General features: G+C 37.7%; 1 protein-coding gene and 1 long non-coding RNA gene across 2 annotated transcripts in view; one reads left to right on the top strand and one right to left on the bottom strand.

The window, feature by feature from the left end:
- Positions 1-24,309, bottom strand: part of LOC134667791 (uncharacterized) — a 537,524-nt gene that overhangs the window by 379,695 nt on the left and 133,520 nt on the right. The gene's annotated exons all lie outside the window — the stretch shown is intronic.
- On the top strand, positions 711-23,668 carry LOC134666430 (zinc finger MYM-type protein 3). Its single transcript, XM_063523587.1, has 20 exons — positions 711-849; positions 1,384-1,784; positions 4,711-5,015; positions 5,097-5,247; positions 5,604-5,765; positions 6,101-6,235; positions 6,431-7,717; positions 7,841-8,117; positions 8,267-8,375; positions 10,082-10,199; positions 10,298-10,957; positions 11,468-11,638; positions 13,629-13,876; positions 14,253-14,463; positions 14,811-14,936; positions 15,643-15,764; positions 16,016-16,154; positions 16,303-16,402; positions 22,280-22,455; positions 22,922-23,668. The coding sequence occupies exons 2-19, from the start codon at positions 1,433-1,435 to the stop codon at positions 22,452-22,454; spliced, it is 4,848 nt and encodes a 1,615-aa protein (XP_063379657.1). The 5' UTR covers positions 711-849; positions 1,384-1,432; the 3' UTR covers position 22,455; positions 22,922-23,668.

Here is a 24,309-nt window from a genome sequence, read left to right as displayed (position 1 = left end):
TTTTCGTTATGAACTCTAACCACAGCAGTTGGACAGAGTCATTGACAAATATATTTTTTTATTATGGTGGGTAGACGTACCTACCCTCCATATATTTTATGAACATTGATAAAGACAGTTGGAAGCAAATATTCATTATAAAACTTAATCGCGTGTTATTAAGTTTTAAGCGTTTTAAGTCCCGTTTTATGATTAATTATGTATAAAATTCGTGATAATTTAAATCAGAGTTGGGAGCAATGTTGCTATAGAAAAATGTTTTTATTTTTATTACTCGCAACTTTTTCTCGGAGGCCAACGCACACATAGAAGCTTCAGGCGAACACATGCGCAATTATTTGGGGACATAACTTTCTTAGGAAGTGAACAGGCCTTGATCCATACCTAGATCCAGAATGGTATATAGGCTGATCTTACTGGACTGAAACTGGAAACTGGACTGGACACCTTCCGGTCGTCCCGGACACGGACGACACGTTTGACTTTTACGGTTTGTGTGTCCTAACTTTACATTTACATTCAGGCGTTATAACCTTTAACTCAAACTGATTCAGTTGTATGAAGCGTCACTTACTACCAACATAGAGAAATTATTTAGGCTCCACATTGATTACTTTTTATTTAATCTGCTCTTTGCAGGAAAATGTTGCAAATATTACATTAAAAAAAATTGTTTTCAAATTTATTTAATGCATCTGTTTATCTTGTTTTGGCTCAAGAGTATTATTTAAGAATAATAAAACATAGTTAGTGCGGTATACACATCCGCAACAAATCGCATGCAAGTCGATTCCAAAATGGTGTCGTTTGTTGTGCTTTCAAGGAATTTTGTGTGAAATAGCAATACAGGCAAGTTGTATTTTCAAATTGAATAGGTTGCATGAAGAAAAATATGTGTTTTATCCTAAAAGTTCAATAGTTGGTACTGTCGCATCATGTCTCGCCAAACTAATTTACCTGTCCTGCCGTTTTTTTCACTTGTTACAAAGAAACTTGCCGCGACATCCTAGTAGTTATTTGACAAATACTTCAGCATTCAAGTTCAGTTATATTTCGATAACAAGATGAATGTATTATTAGGCCTACAGTGCCAACTGTAAGCTTAAAAAGTCAAAAAGAGAATAAGCGCGGGCTAATATGGCATTGGTTGGGATTGGCGTCATTTGACTTGTAATTACCGCTGTAATTGAAATGACCGTGCCCAAAAATCTTATTCTATTGGGCAAGCTTGTCAATTTCCACAGCAATAAGCTGATATATGGTGTATTCCTTCTTATTTATTTTTCTTTACCGCCAGCCCAATTGCATTCTAACCTCGAAACTTGCCGCCGGGTGCGGCGTCTTACCAAGGCATTTTAAAATATGCATTTTGTTCATTTTTAGATGTATTCGACCCTCTAATTGACCTAAATCCAACTAGATTGTTGGTAACATGGAAGAGAAAGAAAGCATTCCTGAAAACTCTATGGAGGCTGTGAGTGAAGCATCTGGGGACAAGATCTCTGCAGAAGATGAGACACATCCCAAAAAGTCTGAAGAACCGCAAGATAGTGATAATAAAGACACTGATACCAATAACAGTGATAAAGCAGAAGAAGTAGGCAAAGCTACTGATAGTAATGGTGATTCTGTGAATGATGCAGTTAGTGATAAGGATGGTGATAGTGGGCTCCAGAACCATGTGGAACATGAGAGTGAAAGTGTTAGTGATAAGGTAACCAATGCGGAGAATACTGATGAACCTGCTGCTGAGGAAACAGAGGATGAGACGACTAAGGAAAATGGTATGTGTTTTTATATAAAATGCCTGCATTACCTTATGTACAGTCAGCAGCAGATATACCTGAGCGGGCAAGGTGTCCAAGAAAACATATACACTTCAATCGTCACAAAAATAAGGACATCTAAGTTGTCATTTTAGCGTAGGCTTTCAGTTCGTCACATATATCTTAACTTCTGAGTTTTTCTTTAACACATACACCCTTATTTAATCACAATGACAATAACGGTTAAAAAGTCAGTGGTATCTAAGCACTCAAATTCAAGCTGCTGTCATTAATACCTACACACACTGCCAATGACGTACGTCAGCAGCCAGGGTGCCACCAGTTGCTAAGCTGTTGTTATTTCAATGGTAACTAAGCATCAACGTTTTATCAGTTTAACTTTAAAAAAAAATACTGTAGCAGCTACGAATTGACACCTCCTTTCTTAAAGAAGTATTTTATCGTCAAGTGTCAAACTTAGACAATAAATAAGTAGGTTCTGAGTATTATATTCTTTGGTAGGTTTTACGAGAATGATCGGTTTTTTATTTTAACTGTCATAGGCGGCCGTTCTTCCAAACCGTAGAGCATATTATATGTTAATATATTTATTTAGCCCGCTTATTGTACTAAAATATACTATATAGTACTAAAATACGATGCTCCGAATCGATCAAAGAACGAAGGAGAAAACAATAGAATTGAAACGTAACACGTTCACTGTCCCAATCTGACATGTAAACCTTATGGCTTTGTAATAGAGGCTAGCCGTGGCCCCACGTGAGAAGCACGGGCAGTAAAGGTGTTAAGCATATCCAACTATGACTCCTTTCTTTATTTTGTTGGAGGAATGACGAATTTTGTTTTTACAATTAGCAGAGAGGATAGAGTATACGGAGTTATATACAGTATGTATCAGAACGAAAGGCCAAGAAAGAGACCCATTAATGTTTAGGTCATACTGAGCAACTTTTACTATGGGACCAACCCCGAAACCCCGGAAAAAAATTTCAACATCAGACCAGCAAAATGTATAAAACTTCCAATTATTTTTCCGCGTTATCGGGGTTGGTCCCATAGTAAAATTTGTCCAGTATGATCTAAACATTAATGGGTCTCTTTCTTGGCCTTTCGTCCTGATACATACTGTATATCTTTGAACTTATTGTTCGTATAACCTAGCAGTAAACATCAAATGGCATTCGGCACAGGAGTAATCTAAGGAACGCCCACTGCGGGTTCAAACCTACAACGTCCTGTTAGAAAGTCGTACATACGCTACATGTGACATAATATCTTCAAAAAACATATAAACTTATGCGAAATTAATATAAAACCACAAATTAATAATAGAAATGAAACCCAAAAAAAAAGCTGTAATTACTAGGTGCGTCCGACTGAGATTTGAACCCGCGGTCTCTGCTTTGAAAAGCAAACGCCTTAGTAACAAGACCACAACGTGCCTTGACAATTGGCTCTAAATTCGGCTTCAGTTAGCTTTCGCTATGTGTCACTCATTCGTTTTGATGATTCTATTCAATAAAAGAAATAGTTTGCAGTAAGTTGACTGACAGACCACTGTCAATGGTTGAAGGGCAAAACGTGAGATAGATGTATGTGATGACAAGACTGTACTGCTTTCGATGATTGTCAAAACGCTTTACCTGAAATTAGCATAGCTATTATTCATTCAATATACGACCATACATGTATGCTTTAAACGTCTATTTTTCCATATTGTTCAGATATATTTGACACGTCGACCGCTTAGATACCAGTGGTTTTTTGACAGCTAAGGTATCAATGATTTGTTGTAAGTGTAGAAATTAATGAATAGCGACTGTTAAGATATTTGTGACATGTTGAGCGCTCACAAGTAAATGCTACCATGACAGTCAACAACATTTTGACAGTTTAAACGTTTACCTCTCTTTGAGCACCTGGAGTGTATAGCGACTTCTGCTGCTGACTGTAGTTCATCACATCATATCCCATATTTAAAACTATAATCCATGCTATCCTTGTTAACAATAGTTAGTCTAATAAGATTAAGTAAATAAAAAGGCAACAATGTTGCCAAGTAAGAATGATTTGTTGGCATTGCATTTAAGAAAGGGAAAAAAGTTACTATTATAGCAACTTCTTAAACTAATTGTACCTAAAATAATTGTACTTCAGATTATAACATTGCTGTGTGGTTTTTATACCAATTTCCCAGAGGATGTAGTATCGGCCCAAAGTGTCAATGAGTTTAAGAATAAACTAGACAAGCACAATGCAAACTCTACTCAACACTGAAAACTCGATTGATGGCTCTAGATACAGGCATTATCAGTTATTTCAACTGCCTGCCTGTTTCACAAATAATAAATAAATAAATAATAATTTTCTACAAAAATGAAGATTTATTCAACAAATTAGGAACAATGAAACTGTATCATAGGATGCCAGAAAATCTTACATAAAGAGCCTTGGTGCAGGCAAACATGATTGTGACCCTTGGCAATGAGGTGACGAGGCAAAAGAAACTATAATTTTAGTATCTGGGAAATTGACTTATGTAAATGTTTCGGAGTCATGGAGAAATCCTAATATAAAAAAGATATTAAAGTAAATTTATGATTACACATAATTTTCATTACAACACTTGCTGCGGCAATTAGCTTATCCATGGCTTAACCTCGTGCCACCCAATGTACATTAGGATTACACTCAGTTTTGATGCAATGTCAACCTTAATTAAAAACAAAGTAGGTGGCATTTCATTTGTCTCGTAAAATTTTCGAGCAAATGAAATTCAACCCAACTGAAAATACAACAATATTCTAACTTCCTTGTCTATAATTTTGTATGGTGGGCGGCACGAGGTTAACCATACTTGTACTAACTTGAATACCCCTGTGCCTTAGTAAATAAGTTCTCACGGAATATCTTACTATTCCAGAAATAAAATTAGAAGATGCAGAAAGTGCAGAAACAGTAGATGATCCCCCACAGAATATAGAAACTCCAGAAGAATCAAACAGCCAAGAATCTACTATTCAAGACTCTGCACAAGAGTCTAATGAGGAGTCTACACATGAATTGGTCCAGGAAACTAGCCAAGATTCAGTAGCCACTGCCGCGAAAGCAAGTGAGGTAGATGATCAGGAGACAACCCATGTGGAGAAAAAGGAAGATGATGTGGGTAAACCTGAGTTTGAGACAGCACCTAATGTTCAGGATGAGCCTCAGGAAGACCATACACAGGTAAATACATAATTAATATAAATTCCGACATTAAAGAAGCTATATCATTTATGTATTGGTTACTTCAAATTTTTTCTCCAGGCATTGGATCCTTTTGATGCCCTACTGAAGGACAAAAGTGATAGCACTACAGAAACATCCACAGCTAAAACAAGCGGGGAAGTCAACTTGGATGATGATGATGATGACCACAATGCAGATGGTGTTGCAGCTCATGATGATGATCACACGGGTAAACAGAACACTTATTATTTAATAAAATGTAATATTAATAACTCAATTTGAAAAATGTACAGACTTAAATAATTTTTCTTTCAGTAGGTATAAGAGATGAATAAGGAATGTGATAACTGGTCAATTATGACTGTAGATAATTGATAATTAGGATAGGTTACTTCTTTATGTTAAGTATCTAGTCTCATTTGAAATGAAATGAAATGAATTTCAATTTAATTCGCTACGGAATTTCACTTTATTTCTTTAAATTTAATTTGTATTGCGAACACACATTATAACTAAAACAGGATTATGTTAAAAAAATTATACCGTCACATTTTTTTTCTAAAATCTGGCAAATTTTCTTCACAGGAGAAACCCCCTTAGATGATAGTGGAAGTGTTTCCGAATTAGCAGAGGAACCTGGAGCTGATGAGGAAATTATGCTGTTACCTGACACTGAGCGAGAAATCTCAGAAGCTGACAAGGCAGAAGCAGAAAAGGTGTTGGCTGAGAAGAGAAAACAAGCTGAAGGTTTGTGTTTTGATTATACAATTTTACATCATACATTTATCTTATTTTAAGGATGTTTCACTACTAGTTGAAAATGAAAGGTAATGTAGAATTGGTGACTGAGGGTCTTACCATGGGACTCGAGCAACTCATTAGCAATGAAGATTTGCATATTGGGCGTAAGACAAAAAAGGATGACATTATACTGAAAAAGGAGCATTGAATTTCTCATGTTAATGTTCACAACATTATATTATAATAGATCACTTCATCATTTCATGAAAGAACTGGTTGGGAAACCTAATCTAACCATATCATTTAGTGACATTACTATTGATATTCTTTTGTGTTAACAGCTGCCGAAGCAGAGACAGTGCCCAAGACGGAGCATGACGCGGAAAACGATGCGGATGAGGATGCAGAGGCGCCGTCGGAGTCCGCGAGCGACGCGCCCGCTCCTGCGGACGCTGCCACGGACGACCACGCCGGCGGTAATCATTCCCTTTTATTTCGTGACTGCTGGGGGTCTAGCCAAGGTGACAATCGTTGATAGAAAACGCCAATCGGAACTTAAATCATGTATGGAGTGTATGTACCTTTAAACGTCTGTAGAATCACTATTATCACCTGCAGCATTAATCTCCAGGGAATACTAGGTAATTATCATTTTCGTTATAATGTTACAGATAAAGAAAATGAAAACGAACATGACGAGGCGGCCGAAGCCGATGAAGAGAACTTAGTTCCCAACAACATTCAGGAAATTAGTCAATTCGACGGCACTTGCGTGCAATGCGCCGAAAGTAAGGGCTGCACCTACCGGTACGTCGACAAGGACGGAGACTACAAGTACATCTGCACCGAGGCCTGTCTCACCGCCTTCCAGGAGGAACACCCCGGCCAGTACAATGTCTGCTCCAAGAAGTACACTGTGGAAGAAATAACGCCCAAAACCCTCACCTGCTCAGAATGCGAGGAAAGTAAACTCTGCTACTTCTATTACAACTACGACGGCGAAGACACGAACTACTGCTCTCTTACCTGTTTACACAGTATGATGGCAGATGAAAAGGAGAAATATGTTTTCAAACGCCGGAGGATGGCCATTGATGAAGTAACTCCAACGGAAGCAGAGTGTCTAGTCTGTAAAGAAACCAAACCATGCGCGTACGCATTCAAACTGTACGGCGAGCACGTTGCCGTGTGTGAACAAGCCTGCATCAAGGAATTAAATAGTAGAGAAAATGGCAGATTCCACATAAAAAAGAAACGAGTCACTCGCAAGGCCGCTGCGCAAGCGGCAACTGTATCGAATCCACCACTCCTCAAATTAAAAGTGATAAGCAATGCAACAGACAAATATCTGGATGAGGCGTACAAACTACAGCCCAAGACGCCGGCCATGGTGCAGGCAGCCAGGGAAGAGAGAGAAAGGACATTTATCAGGAAATGCTTTCAGTGCAATTTACAACTAGACTTAGAAAGTGATAAAACTCTGACGTGGGAAACCATGGACTTCTGCAATGAGGTGTGTCTGGGAAGATATCAGAACAAGATAGGGGCGCGTTGCGCCAACTGCAAAAACACGGTCACGCACACTAGTTTAGGAAAATACTGTGTGAGATTCGGGTATGATATCCGACAGTTCTGTAACTCTGGATGCTTGGAAGAGTTCAAAAAGGGGCTGAAGATATGTTGCTATTGTCAAAGAGATATATCGGTCGGTCACCAAGGCTTCCTAGCGCCAGTAGGAGACAAGGGCCAGTTCAAAGACTTTTGTACTCAGACCTGTATGGAGAAGTTTGATCAGATGAGCAAGAGCCCGCTACCGCAGCCGGTGTGGGCGAAGTGCGCCGTCTGCTCCCTGGAGAAAGGGACGACAATAGAGGTCGAAGTGAGTGAGAACATCGTACAAAGGCTTTGCTCCGATCCATGTTTTGCCGCTTTCAAATTCGTCAATAACATATTCCCAGGTAATTTGCATTTACTCTTGATGAAATAGTTTTGGTGAAAAAACCTAGTGTGTGTATGTATGTGTCTTGAAGTTGAAATAGTTACATTAAGCTGAAAAAAATAATTGGTTGCCTATTCCTCAGACCAATGCCGATGGTGCAAGAAATACTTCGAGCGGAAATCCTCAAACTGCTTCACCATCTATGAGACCCAATCCCCCGACTGCTTCTGCTCCAAGTCGTGCATGAACGTGTACATCAGCAACTCCCGTCACATCGTGCCGTGCAACTGGTGCAAAGTGAAGAAGTACAACTTCGACATGATACGGCGGGTGCAGAGCTCGGGCCAGGTCGTTATGATGTGTTCGCTCAACTGCTTGAATCTCTACCAGGTCTCCGTGAACGCAGTGTCGTCAAGAAGGTGAGTAGTACAAACTTAAGTTTTATGGTCCTATCACACTGGTACAGTCAAGGTATTACATATTGGCACCATACAACATGGTACATCAGAAAATTCTTAAAATATCTTCCGTGTAAGTAGGACTCTGTAAAGGGATGTTTTCTTTTCAGAATAAAATGTGATATGTGCAAGCGAACATCTCTGGCACAGTACCACTTGACGATGTCAGATGCGACAGTTCGGAACTTCTGCACGTATCAATGCGTCATGGCATTCCAGGTAAGGACACGTATTTAGATTTAATAAATACCCGATCAATGTAAAAATCTAGACACGCGGCAGCGTGTCAAGCCAAGTTCAAGCAAAGGAACTGGCTAGCCAGCGCCGAGTGTAATATTACACGAACCACTTGGTGCCACTTTTGACCCTTCTATAACTCAAAACATCTTTGACGTAAACACATAAAACTACGTGTGTTTAATTATATCCATAAGGATATCTAGAAGCCCAAATTTCATGAAGCTAGCTCAAACGGTTATAAAGGTATGAAGGTCAAAAAGTCGTAAATTTTAAGACTGACTTATGACTTATAGTACCTAAACCTAACCTACTTCCAGATGACCTAGAAGGATGAAATTTGGAATCCAGCTTGGTTATTGTGTGTAACCGTAGGAAAAAATCTAAAAATAAAATAAAGTAAAAAAATAGGGGGGGTCCCCATACAAAAAAACCACTTTTTATTGGGACTGACATATAAGTACCTAAACCTAACCTACTTCCAGATGACCTAGAAGGATGAAATTTGGAATCCAGCTCGGTTATTGTGTGTAACCGTAGGAAAAAATCTAAAAATAAAATAAAGTTTAAAAATAGGGGGGGTCCCCATACAAAAAAAAAACATTTTTTATTGGGACTGACATATAAGTACCTAAACCTAACCTACTTCCAGATGACCTAGAAGGATGAAATTTGGAATCCAGCTCGGTTATTGTGTGTAAGCGTAGGAAAAAATCTAAAAATAAAAAAAAGTTAAAAAATAGGGGGGGTCCCCATACAAAAAAATATTATTTTATTGTAGCGTTGGAACCGTTACAAGCAGATATTTGAAACTACCCCAATATATGTATTATTATATTTGCTATATTAAAATAAACTTTAGTCAAAAAATAAGTGGTGTCCCCATACAAAAAACTTGTAATACGCTCTAAACAACGCGGCAACGGTGTGTCGTCGGCGGCGCGCGGCACCACATAATTATACAAAGAACAGAAGTAAAAACCATACAGCGGAAACACAAGAAAAAACATTAAATCTCAATACCTGCCTAGTTTTCTTTACAAAAAGTATTGATATCCCACCAAAAACATAAATGTAAAAAAGGAGAGCCAAGTTCAATACAAAAATTATGCTTGGCTGTGGGGCTCGCCGCAAAAAGAATGGAGATCTAAATGAGTGCCACTGCCAAGTTCTATGCAAAATCCAAATATGTATTTATAGGAACAAAACAACATTATAAACAAGTATTAAACTCTATTTCTTTGCTTTATTGGATACCTATAACAATTGCTGTTGTTTAAAAAAATGTGAGATCTTAAAGTAGGTTAGATTTGGCTTGGCCAGGTTTTATCAGAATTACAATATATATAAAATGATTGATATAATGAAAACTGGCCAAGTCAAATCTAACCTACTTTAAGATCTCACATTTTTTTAAATAACAGCAATTGTTATAGGTATCCAATAAAGCAAAGAAATAGAGTTTAATACTTGTTTATAATGTTATTTTGTTCCTATAAATACATATTTGGATTTTGCATAGAACTTGGCAGTGGCACTCATTTAGATCTCCATTCTTTTTGCGGCGAGCCCCACAGCCAAGCATAATTTTTGTATTGAACTTGGCTCTCCTTTTTTACATTTATGTTTTTGGTGGGTCTATATTACAACTAAAACCTTATTCCCATCGTGATATCTATTTTTTCTAGGGTCAATACTCAAAACATACGCCGCCTCTAATGCCGGGAGAAGCGATGGACCAACAGAAGGCGGTGCCCACTGGCGTCCCCAGGCGGACGTACTCCGGCACAGGCCATAAAAACAACGGTAAATGTAGGTTTTTTGCACCCGCATTTTTACACTGAACTGAACACTTTCACATTTCTAATTGAGTTCTTACGTTCGATTACTATCTCTCTTTACAGCCGTAGCAAAGACGCAGACACGGTCGACGGGCCTCCCTGTGATCTCCAACGTGCAGTCCCTGGCCGCGCCGCCGCCGCTCATGCCGGCCATGACCTCCATGACGCGCGCCAAGTCCAAGCGGCTGCAGGTCCAGCCTGCCCCTCCTCCCGAACCTGAACCCCCGGCCGCCCCCAAGACTCCTCCGCCCCCTCCCAAACCCCCCACACCTCCACCACCCCCACCCCCTAAAATATACAATCACGTCATAGTCAAGACTTTGCCTCCCAGAGAGGTAGCCAATAAGGCGACTATGTCGAAGCCGATGATGATTTCGAAGGGAGTCTCTTGCCGTCCGCATCCGTGCACTAAAGAATGCCAGACCGACCCGAGCTTGGAGCGGCGCGTTCTGATACCGGTCCCGGTACCTATATACGTCCCAGTTCCTTGCGCCATGTGGTCGCTGCCGTTCCCAGTCCCGGTGCCGATTCCGATACCGATCCCGACCCCGGTGTTCATACCGACGACTCGGAACTCTGCGAAGGGGATCATGAAGGAGATCAACAAGATCCATGACAAGATGCCTACGGATCCGTTCGAGGCGGAGCTGCTGATGATGGCCGAGATGGTTGCTGGTGACAAGAAGAAAGATCAGAGTGACTCTGATACTGATGATGATAATGGTGAGAAAGTTTTCCTATCTGTATGCGTATATTTATCACGGTATCTCCCTAATCCTGGTTAGTTTTGAATTATTGTTTAAATGATCTCTCTAATCCTGGTTATTATTAAGTAAATAAAGGTTTGAACTCTTAAGTCTAACAAATATCTATATTTAGTTATTTGGATAATGATAAGTATGATAACCTTTCAGTACCTTCAAAGAGTAAGTAGCATTTTTACACTATATTTTTTTAGTTTGAATAAAATGCACAAACACTTCATCCCATATTTTATGAATAAAGTCTGTTCGGAAAGAGTCGTGGAATGTATTGGGCCCCATACATGTCACGACTTTTTTCTTTCCGCACTGACTCTCATAAAAGCTTATGTACATGAAATAAGCCCAATATATACCTCTATATCATCTTACGCTTAATATTGATTGAAAGTAGCGCAATATTTACACATAATAATTAACTAAAGGAGTAAATCGCGTGGAAGCTTATGCTTAAATTAAATGTCTTTTTCAGCAGAGGAAGGGTTCAGCCCAGTGGCCGGAATGGATGGCAACAACGCATTCGGGGAGGATATGCTACAGATGGCTTTAAAAATGGCCACCGAGTACGAGGATCAGCCTGTCGACCTCGAGTCTGCCATGACGGCTAATACTATCACGCCGAGCTCGCACCCTGGCATGCCTGGTAAGTTACGAAGTTTGGCAGCAATGCGTCGCGAGCAGATGGCGGTATAGGCGGTAATGCTCTAGTTTCCTAGGATAGCGGTACCGTCATATAGCGGCCGTCTCCATACAAATACTACGACATCCATTTTTAGCCGTATTAGGCGTAGTATGGAGACGGCCGCTATATGACGGCACCGCTATCCTAGGAAAACCGATCTTCAGGTGGTCAATCGCTTATAGAAAATTAAAATCAAGACTTAAATAAATGTACGGAAATTATGACGTGATTATTCGTCGTATTCGTATGTGTTATCTCGATACATTTTTATTGTTTAATCGGTCTTTGTCGTTTAATATCATCCGGGTACGGCCCATCGACTATCTATTGTCGCGATGGTCAAAATCACCATTGGAGATCTAGTAAAGTAATGTTTATGAATAGGTATGAATCGATAAATCTATTCATACCCGCTGGGCAATTTTGGGGTCGGATGAATATTTTTGATCTAAACTCGTTCGTACCTACTAGAGTCTGTGCGGAAAGAGAAGAGTCGTGGCAGAAACGGGAACTAACATTTTAAATTTTATATGGCAATCAAACCTTTGACACCTGTCTTGTAAAAAGTAAACAAACTTCTGTCATTGTATATTTTTATTAACAAAAACCGCAAGTTTTATGTATATAATATTTTCAAAACACGATAAAACCGTACATAAAACCACAAGGAAAATTATATTTAACATTGTTCAGTTTTGTCAGCGGGAAGAAAACGGCTAAATGCCGACTATCGACTTACAAAAAGTCGCGGAACGTGTTTCCGCTATTTGCGGGTATTGATGTTGTATTTAATATTATATAATTACCTATTTAATAAGCCCCCTAAGTAACTTGTCTCCGGTACATAATCGGTAAGTATATTCATTCAAAATATATTAATTTTCATAAATATGAAGGTCATTCATGATCTTTAAAATAACTGACAAATAGTCTTGATACTTTCTATTTTATGCATATTTATATGTAATTTCTTTTTCAGGATTGTGTAAAAGTACCTACGGTATCTCGAATAAAAGACCGCTGAGTAGGTGATATGCAAGAATTCGTAATCTACGTGCCGGATTCAAGCACATTCAGTTCAGATGAAGATAGTTCTATGAGTGTCCCTGGTTGTTCTGAAGCTAGCTCAAACATAAGTGACATTGAATATTTTAATTCAGACTTCGATTACAAAGAATAAAACTTTTTCTAATAAAATGTTTCTTTATTTGTAAGTTCGTTTACTAGGTTCTGAATAAAACTTTTTCTAATAAAATATTTCTTTATTTGTAGGTTCTGTTAGTTACGAAATTATATTTCATATTTAGCAGTGACTTTTCGGCGAAGTAAAATATCGTGAGATGAGAGAACCGGACATATCCCAATAAGGCCTACCTACTTATGCACTATTTTTATTCATATTCATATTTATTATTAATAATGTACACATACATTACAAGTCAAGTTTACAATGGGTGAAATATATCCCAGATAAAATTACAGTTCTATTGCCCAATTTCTACCCGATCTACCCGGTTTTAATAACTGTTGGACTGCACAGATTAGGCAGTACGTAAATGAGACTATCTTGTTTGGTACTAAAATTACAGTTGTATTGAGCAAATTCTTAACTAGTTTTAGCAGTTTTGTCAATCGCACTGTCACTTTTTAGTATCTGAGACATAAAAACAAGTGTGTTTTAAAAATAAAACTAGTGCCTGCGCTAAATCAGAGGATTGAGTTGACGAGCCGACACCACCACCAGGCTCCGTTTAGTAAGCCGTGGTAAAAAACCGGAACAAAAGGGATTCAAGTATCATGACCTTTAGTGTCGTACTATAATCACGTGACCAGTGTTGTCAGCATAGCAAAAACCATAAAATAGCACTGGCGCGCCCTCAAATCCCACGACTCTTCTCTTTCCGCACAGACTCTATAGGAAATGAGGAGTAAAGAGAAACGTGTGTGTCAGGTCTGGAGGGCGAGCCGATGCACCACCACCACATGATGGTGCTGGAGCAGCAGCGCGCGGTGGCGGCGCTGCGCGCGTCGGCGGCGCCGCGCAAGCGCGCGCCCTTGCCCGCGCCGGCCGCCGCCGCCGCCGCCGCCGCGCGCCCGCCCACGCGCGCCAGCAAGCGCCGCCGCGCCGAGCCGCAGCCGCCGCCGCCCGAGCCGCCCCGCGAGCCCGCCGAGAAGCCCGACGCCAACATGTGTCTCAAGGTACCGCTTCCGTGTCCCGAGAACACAGAACACTGTAGTCCGTCAGATCGGTCCACCTTTGTCCGAAGGTGGCGCCTCCTGAGGACTTCCCGCTGACCATGGCAAGGCTGCCAAGTTCACCTTTGTACCGGCTATCCTGTGCCATATTTGTGTCTTTGTGTATTCTGTACAATCATAGAGAAAAAAATAAATAAATTGCTCACTTCATACATCAGTTTTGATACCGTCCATATCGATGCTAGATGTCGACTATGACTATAAAATAATAGTCTTTTTGGTACCAAAACTGATGTATGGAGTGAACACTCTTGTCTTACTAAATTTCTCTATGGTAGAATAAAGGATTACTATACTATAACCGACCGACTTATTCCAGTACACATTCGGCGTGAACGCATGGAAGCAGTGGGTCATGACAAAGAACGCCGAGATCGAGAAGAGCTCGATCCGGCGGAAACCGTTCAAGTCGGAGATCCTCCAACTGACCGCCGACGAGCTGAACTACTCGCTCTGTCTGTTCGTCAAGGAGGTGCGGAAACCGAACGGCAGCGAATACGCCCCGGACACTATTTATTATTTGGTTCTAGGTGAGTAAAATTTTAACGAAAATGTATGTAGTTTTTGAGTGGTCTAATAGTGGTGCTGCGTAAGTTGTGTAACGTTAACTCACACAGTTCCATATATATCTTGTATAGATAAATTTATAAAAGTGCTTTATATCCTATCAAATGTCGCTTCGGCATACTTATTATTTTATAATGGCAAGGCAACTAATATAATGACCAACTAAATTTTGTTTTACTGTTAGATGATTTCGACGCCGTCGATATAGACTTATAGGAAAGGAATCAAGAGGAGAGGAAGGAGTCCTTTTCCCAGCAATAGGACCCTTTAGACCTGAATATGGAATGCTAATCATTTATTTGATTTTCAGGTATACAACAATATCTGTTTGAAAATGGTAGGATAGACAACATATTTACGGACCCATACTATGAAAAGTTCACGGACTGTTTGGACGAAGTCGCCAAGAAATTCTCAGTCTTATATAACGACTCACGTAAGTTTAAGCTATATTTTATTTGCTACGTTTAATTATACAAACATACATATCTACTTTTTGTATAGTGTATACAACATTATTTGCGGTATTTGACGTCTGTCACTCACAACAGCAATACTACGTAAAATGTCTTGCACATCGAAATCACAAAGGAAAACAACTGCACTGCAAACGTTTACGTTCTACGTCTTTTTTTTTAATTTTAGGGTTGGCCGGTCACCATCGTTATGAATCGGTAGTCGTCTAAGTAAATCGATATGAATTTTTCATTTTTCTTTTAATAAAAGTAAGGAAAAGGTGGATAATTAACTGTAAATATGGATATATTTATCGTCACCTAACAGACAACAAATTTGACACAGAAATAACATAAATAAACTTTAAAATAGATCCCCAGTTAGTTTAGATTTTGACGATGGGTGCGACCTACTCGGTCGGTGTATTAAATGCATTTACCTTGCGGGAAAACCATATAATTCTAGCTTTATTTAAATCTCAAATAAAAATTCATTATACGTCACAATTCGATACCTCAGTCTACGTGCCATCCAATCGTAATCGCTTGCTGTGACAATCGATTTGGGTTAGTTACATATCTATATACGTCAGTCACAATGTGTCAAATAACGCAAATAATATTGCATACAGTATAGTATAAAAAGTAATTCTTGCACTCACTTGACCGGTTCTCTTTCTTTGACAGAGTACATAGTAACGCGAGTGGAGGAGGAGCACCTATGGGAAAGCAAGCAGTTGGGAGCACATTCTCCGCATGTCCTTCTTTCAACATTAATGTTCTTCAACACTAAACATTTCAACCTAGTTGTGAGTATCACACGACCACGAGCGACGCATAGAAATATTGACTGTTCTGTTTTCAAACTACGCATTTCTAGTAGAACGACGGCATCGTGGTATCCTTTGATATCCAGAATAGCATTTGATATGAAACTTCTTTTACCGTGTACTTAAATATCCTACCCTGAGGGGTTCCTCAATTCTATCTCTTTTATTTAATGGTAAATCTTATGTAGGATACTGTATATTAAATATTTGTATACATTACTTTTTTCCAGACTGTTGAAGAGCATATGCAGCTATCATTTTCACACATAATGAAGCATTGGAAACGAAACCCCAACCAGCCAGGGCAGGCCAAAATACCTGGCTCTAGGAATGTTTTACTGCGGTTCTATCCCCCTCAATCGGCGCTTGGTAAGCACACATAATATTTAGAAAAATAGACATTACATGTATTCAATTTACACTTATTTAAAAAAAATATTTTTTGGTAAATAATCAGTGATACATTGGTATACTGAGTACTAACGTCTCTCAAATGTGGATGGTTATTTTTTTACAGAAGCGAATTCCAGGAAAAAGAAAGTATATGAGCAGCAAGAGAACGAAGAAAATCCTCTTCGTTGTCCTGTCAAGCTTTACGAATTCTATATTTCCAAATGGTATGTCCTTAGTTTTAATTATTTTATTTTTATAGTGTACCTATTTTTTGAAAATCAAACTTTGAATGATGTAAACACTGGAATCCACTCTGCGCACACGGAGTCATATCGAACATTCAACGGGCGCAAGCGAGCTAATATTAAGGTGGATGTCTAGGGATGGGATGCCGATTATCAGCCAAAAGATGGCGTCACTGTGCACGAATTGTGGATTTTCACTATTTCTCCCAAAATACAAAGTTTCATAAGATGTGTTGATATGTGCGAAAACTATAAAAAATACTACATCCAAATCGAGACATGTTCAACTCAACATCGTCTCATTTCGTTATTACCGGAATCCAACTGCAAAATATTGCAATTTCTTGCATTCACGCACACTTACGTACTTAAAGTCACCTTAAAGTCAGTGTCAAATGTCAGCAGATTCGTAATGTTACAGTAAAGTAACCTAGAGGGCGCAGCGGATGAAATGTTTATTGTTGAAAAAAGATTGGAAATTAAATAATAAATTCTTGTTTGAGCAACGATTAAGAATTACAACGCATTCAGAAGCAACTAATGTTTTCGACCATCAACTGTCATGTGCTCGTGGCACCCGTAGCCTCTATTTTGAAAAAAATCAGATTGTAGCTAAGATACATGGTTCAAACCCCGACAATGCCAGTTTTTTTTTATTTTATAATTTTAGCATTCTCTTTTGAATTATTTTGAGCGTGTGTTATCCTTCGAAACTAAACTTACGTGAGATATTTTACTCACGTATCACGTTTCAGTATTTTAATTATTTTTTAATAATATTATGGGAAGATTTATAAAAGTATTTTTATTTTCCGGTTTTCAAAGGATATAAATAATGATTAAAATAATTAAAAAAAAGTCATGCATGAGGCTAATTAGGATCGCAGAATAGGTACATAAGAAGTCAACTATCGACGAAGTATAGCTGTCAAGCAGATCTTGTCAGTAGAAAAAGGCGGCAAATTTGAAAAATGTAGGCGCGAAGGGATATCGTTCATAGAACATTTGGATTTCGCGCCTTTTTAGGGTTCCGTACCCAAAGGGTAAAACGGGACCCTATTACTAAGACTTCGCTGTCCGTCCGTCCGTCCGTCCGTCTGTCACCAGGCTGTATCTCACGAACCGTGATAGCTAGACAGTTGAAATTTTCACAGATGATGTATTTCTGTTGCCGCTATCCGCTATAACAACAAATACTAAAAACAGAATAAAATAAAGATTAAATGGGGCTCCCATACAACAAACGTGATTTTTGACCAAAGTTAAGCAACGTCGGGAGTGGTCAGTACTTGGATGGGTGACCGTTTTTTTTTTTGCATTATGGTACGGAACCCTTCGTGCGCGAGTCCGACTCGCACTTGCCCGGTTTTTTTACTGACAAGATTTTCTTGACCAGGTATAAAATAAAAGTTTCCAAAAATTTATTGAAATGATATACCTACATGAAATAATCAAATACAACACATTTACTTAAAATAACTTTTAAAATAAGGCATATAAAATTACCAAAAAGATGAAACAAAATAAATAAATCAATACAAAAAGAAATGAGTCTTTGTTCGTGGTTTGAACCCTGTCATGCTGTTCAACTTGTTAGACTTATACTCAGTAGCTAAAAGCCACTAGACTATTTGACCATAGTAGACCCGGGCGAAAAATGCCTTCTTATTTAAGTAACCCATTACCGTCAAAAATATCAAGTTTGAATTGATTTGAAATATAATTTTTCATTGTCGATTTATTGACATCCAAACGTTGCGAGCATGTTGTACTTTAAACCATTTGGCAACGTCGCACGGGGAATTCTTCTGAAAATGTATGTCCTTTTATATTTTGATATTTATGGATATATGAGGATTCTTCTACTTATGTTGCAAATTGATTAAATTATCGAGAGAAAAATGCTAATGCAAAGAAAACAAGAAATATCCGTTTCATTTCTCATGCTATTGATTCGGTTAAATTGTGTTCTAATGTATGGGGAAGACAAACTAATTATAGCCAGCCTTTTATGAATGTAGTATGATACCATAGGGTATGGTGCTTTACGCACACTAGCGTCCCTTCCCCTCCCCCTGACGCAACCCCCCCTTTTTGCATGAAATATGTCCCGGTTCACAGTTTTTTACATTTTTTGAGGAAAGAATATATTTTAGGAAAAAAGTGTCAATGAAAGAAATAATCCTTAATAAATTCTTAATAAAAAAGGTCATATTGATTTTTTTACATGATGCACATTCATGTATTAGCTTGTTAAAATTCGAAATAACATAGTTTTTACTTAGGATTCGAAACTCATTTATTATACACGGTGTAACACGAGGAAACCGAATAATTTTGACAGCGTATTCCTGATCATATTTAGAGACAAAAATGTCCTATAAACTTTTTTGAAATGCGGCTAGTTTCAGAGTTAATACCAATTTAAAAAAATAAAACAAGTTTTTATTGTTACATAGTTCAAAACGCCTTTTTGATGGCGATGTTGTTACTATGGGATTTAGTCTAAATATCCTTATTGATATGTCAAAAAGTGACAATTAAGTAACACGTTGCAAAAACTATGTTTTACGAAAAAAAAGTAAAAATCCATGTTAACTGACAAGTTTACCAATAACATTTACTTTTTATGTACATACATATATATTCAAAAAATTAAAAAATGGCGGCCAAGTGCGAGTCGGACTCGCGTTCCAAGGATTCCGTATATTACACAATTTTTAACAATGTATTTTTTATTTTATTTATTTATTTATTTAGATATTTAATTCAGGGAACAAGGCCCATATTACAAATACCTTACAGACTAACATACATATGATTCTTTTAATTTGACCTCAGAAATAAAATCTTTCGCATTTCTTGAGGACACCTTGTATAATAAGTGTTATAAAATGAATATAACCTTTTTTACTAAGAATTTAATAAGGAACTATTTCTTTCATTGACACTTTTATCCTAAAATGTATACATGAGGTCAAAAAAAACGAAAAGATGTAATATGTGTTTAGGTCAATTTCGCCAAAAAAAAAATTTTGTTCGTTTTTTAGGGTTCCGTACCCAAAGGGTAAAACGGGACCTTATTACTAAGACTTCGCTGTCCGTCCGTCCGTCCGTCCGTCCGTCCGTCCGTCCGTCTGTCACCAGGCTGTATCTCACGAACCGTGATAGCTAGATAGTTGAAATTTTCACAGATGATGTATTTCTGTTGCCGCTATAACAACAAATACTAAAAACAGAATAAAATAAAGATTTAAATGGGGCTCCCATACAACAAACGTGATTTTTGACCAAAGTTAAGCAACGTCGGGAGGGGTCAGTACTTCAGGGTGACCGTATTTTTTTGCTTTTTTTTGTTTTTTTTTTGCTTTTTTTGTATTTTTTTTTTGCATTATGGTACGGAACCCTTCGTGCGCGAGTCCGACTCGCACTTGCCCGGTTTTTTTTTTATGAATGAATTTGTATATAAAAATTAAATGCTATTGGTAAACTTGTCACTTAAAATGGTTTTTTTTTCGTAAAACTTAGTTTTTGCAAAGTGTTACTTGTCACTTTTTGACATATCAATAAGGATATTTAGACTAAATCCCATAGTAGCAACATCGCCATCAAAAAGGCGTTTTGAACTATGTAACAATAGAAACTTGTTTTTTTTTTATTGGTATTAACTCTGAAACTAGGCGAATTTCAAAAAAGTTTATAGGACATTTTTGTCTCTAAATGTGATCAGGAATACGCTGTTAAAATTATTCGGTTTCCTCATGTTACACCGTGTATAATAAATGAGTTTCGAACCCTAAGTAAAAACTATGTTATTTCGAATTTTGACAAGCTAATACATGAATTAGGTGCATCATATAAAAAAAATGAATATGACCTTTTTTATTAAGAATTTATTAAGGATTATTTCTTTCATTGACACTTTTTTCCTAAAATGTATACTTTCCTCAAAAAATGTAAAAAACTGTGAACCGGGACATATTTCATGCAAAAAGGGTGGATTGCGTCAGGGGGAGGGGAAGGGACGCTAGTGTGCGTAAAGCACCATACCCTAAGGTATCATACTACATTCATAAAAGGCTGGCTATAATTAGTTTTTCAAAAAGCACAATTTGACCGAATATATGAAAGAGGGTCATTGTTGTTGTAAAAGGTGTGCAGGAAATGATACGTTACTGCACTAGAGCAGTTTAGGTTCCAATTCCAAGTACGATTTTATTATTCTTTTTACAATAAGCAATTGAAATTTGGGTATAAATGGATTTGTTATACAATTTCCATTCTGATATTTGACTCCCCATTCCATAAATTACTTTTGGCCAAATTGCTAATTGAAAATACCTACTCTCAAAAATACCTACTATAAAAATGTATTTAAAAAAACACATGCATTTTACTTTCCTCGTATGCGAAATGAAAATTAGAGTGTTTTAACTCGGGTGAAAGGCAGCATTTTTGAAAAAAAACCAGGCAAGTGCGAGTCGGACTCGCGCACGAAGGGTTCCGTACCATAATGCAAAAAAAAACAAAAAAAAAGCAAAAAAAAACGGTCACCCATCCAAGTACTGACCACTCCCGACGTTGCTTAACTTTGGTCAAAAATCACGTTTGTTGTATGGGAGCCCCATTTAAATCTTTATTTTATTCTGTTTTTAGTATTTGTTGTTATAGCGGCAACAGAAATACATCATCTGTGAAAATTTCAACTGTCTAGCTATCACGGTTCGTGAGATACAGCCTGGTGACAGACAGACGGACAGACGGACGGACAGCGAAGTCTTAGTAATAGGGTCCCGTTTTACCCTTTGGGTACGGAACCCTAAAAATATCATCTACTAATGTTATTGTTATGCACAAGCAGAAGATATTATAGAATCTTGTTTATTTACAAGAAGATGACATTTTTCTCCACATACGCTAAGCTATATTATATTTAGCATAAGCTATATTTTTGAGAAAAATATAGCTAGGTATTTTAGTTTAAAAATCATTGTTACAATAAATATAGGCTTTTCCAGAGAACATTTACCGAAACGAAAGCAGAATTCACAAGGGTTTTCGGTGGACGACCGTAACGCGAATGATTGTTTGGACTGACCTTTCTATAAATATATAAATGTATTTTATTGTGTAATAATCATAATAATTATTAAGTTATATTAAATCTGGGAATGAAATTATATCAGAAAGGAGATTCTTAAATGAGTAGGTATACTCGTAACATGCTTTGTGCATTTAATATACCTCCCTCTATTGAGTGAAAATAAAACAAAATACACAGGTAATCTGTGTTGCGGTTTTAAAGTGCCATCTGTTACACCTTTGACAAATTAAAAATGATTACTTGTCAAATGAAGTCGCCATGTTAGAATTACACCGATACTATAAGCATCACTCACACAAACAGGCAATGAGGCAAAATTTTACCAATATTCAAAGGCTTTTTTCTTAATAATTTTAATCAAAATCTAGTATTTTTTTACGTTAAGCGAAGACAGAAATATATATACTACCCAAACATTACATATACAAGTGAAGAAACCCTATATAATAGGAGCTAGGGTGCCAAGAAAGTTGTATGAAAATCGAGCAAGGAGAACCACCTTAACCTTACTTACGTTACTTGACAGCGTACGCCGTAGAACCTATATTATCATTGGCGCTGTGGGCACGACTAGTGACTACCACTTTAGGTGTTCTTGGCGTTCATAAGGTTAAACACTGTACAGCTGCTCTTTATCGTCAAAACTTTATTCAGCAAATAAACCACAAGGGCACTTTTACACATCAACATTTAATTTACATACAAGCAAAAATAATAACAATACATCACTAACATAAACACGTATCCCTCAGCCCGGAGTCCGTGCGCACCCGCAACGACGTGTTCTACCTGCAGCCGGAGCGGTCATGCGTGCCCGACTCGCCCGTGTGGTACTCCACGCAGCCGCTCAGCCGCGCCGCGCTCGCCAAGATGCTGCACCGCGTCAAGATGGTCAAGGAGATCAACATCGCGCTGCTCACTAGCTAAAGTATGTATGTGTACAGCAAAATTAATATTTAAAAAATCTACAAAAATGTGTGAAAGATAGAAGTCCGTCTAAGAGTGGTATTCCACCTGTCCAATTTTTTGGTCCAATGTGCATTGCGTCTTTCTCTCTCACTAAGCAAGATGTGATACATATGCATTAGACAAAGAAACAGGACAGGTGGAATACCACCCTAAGCTAACTTTGCAGCAACTTGAAGTTTGAACAGAACACAAAGTGTGGGAGGTTATTCTTAACGTCATATTTCTTTAGAATGTTGACATTATCTAATGATAATAATGCCACACTTTGTCATTGGCCGTTGCGAATTCAACGCAGAGTTAGCTTGGCACCGATTTGGTAGATATTCTTAAAGCTTGTTCTGTTTTGAGTGGCAGTTTTTATAACCTTGTTGATATGAGTCATGAAATTCCTCAAATCTGGACTTATAATATTTTTATTGTTCCAGATTTCTCAAACCAGTGTTCTCGCCGGCTTCTAGATTCGCAATGCAACTCCCTCGCGTTTGGTTTCGATCCTTTTATTTACTACGTACCAAGTCAAGCCTACAAAACAGTCTCCCAAACGTTGTAAAGATGGTAATTTTAAGCACAATGTATATTTTTTCTACTTTGTATATCAGCCTGCTGAAAGGACGATTAATTTTAAATAAAAAAAGATTTATCAATAGAAACCTTTTTTTACAATGTTGCAATGTAGCTGTAAGTTCTGTGCGGTCTGTACAGTTTTCATTGGTACTAGGATAATTATGAAATCAATGGTATTTTAGTTGGCAGTTATAATTCGAATATCAGTATGGACTCTGGTAAAATTAATCTTAAATTTGTATATAAGTACGCCAAGCGGATCACATAATATTTTCGAGAAATGTAAAAGCTTCGATGTACATTTTCGTGAACGGCGAAACACTTTCCTCGGTGCCAGGAATACATTTCTTTATAATTACCCATGTGTAATATGAGATATTTAATAATAAATTAGACTGTAGAATTAAGGTGAAATTCCAATTTTTGTGGCAGGAAATCTTATTTGACTAGCATTTTTTTTTTAACGATTGATATGTAATATTGTCACAGATAGAAATTTTTATTATAGTAATATAGCTTGTGAAAGAGTCAGATTCGTATTAAATAATAGCGTAATCCGTAAGTTTAGGTTACAGCTGTGTAAAAAAGAATACAGATTCTCCTAAAAACTTGTCTTTTACTTACCCAGTCTATCTTACAAGGTCTGTTTCCAGCTTCTATAGCAAAGAATATAATACTCACTAGGATTCTATGGGATCATCCATTAATTACGTCACACGAATTTCTAGGTTTTTTGACCCCTCCCCCCCTCCTTGTCACACTTGGTCACATTTTGCAAATCCCTCCCCACCTGGTGTGACGTCACATTTTAGGCAATTTTTTTTCAACGAAATCGGCAATACTAGGCATTATTTTTTTAATATTTTTTTTTTATAAAAAAATATTTTTGGTAAAAGAAATATTAGTAATTTTATAACACAAAACCAATTAGGAACGAAAATAACCTACTTCCAACACCTCATTATTGAAATGTACAGCGAATAAAAAAATATAAATTACTTTTCGGTTACTGATGAATAGAAAGTGACGTCACAATGTTTGTGACTCCCCCCTCCCCCATGTCACAACATGTCACATTTTCTTGACCCCCTCCCGCCCCCTTAACGTGTGACGTTATTAATGGATGACCCCTATAGTCTGACAAAAAAGAGTAGAAATTAAAAAGTGACAATACTGTAGTGTCGTCCCTTTCAAATCAATATTTATAAAAATGGGACGACACTACTCTACTGCCACTTTTTAATTTCAT

Source organism: Cydia fagiglandana, chromosome 1, assembly GCF_963556715.1.
Source record: "Cydia fagiglandana chromosome 1, ilCydFagi1.1, whole genome shotgun sequence".
NCBI lineage: Eukaryota > Metazoa > Arthropoda > Insecta > Lepidoptera > Tortricidae > Cydia > Cydia fagiglandana.
Note: the sequence above shows the minus strand (reverse complement) of the source record. Positions and strands in the feature narration are given on the sequence as shown.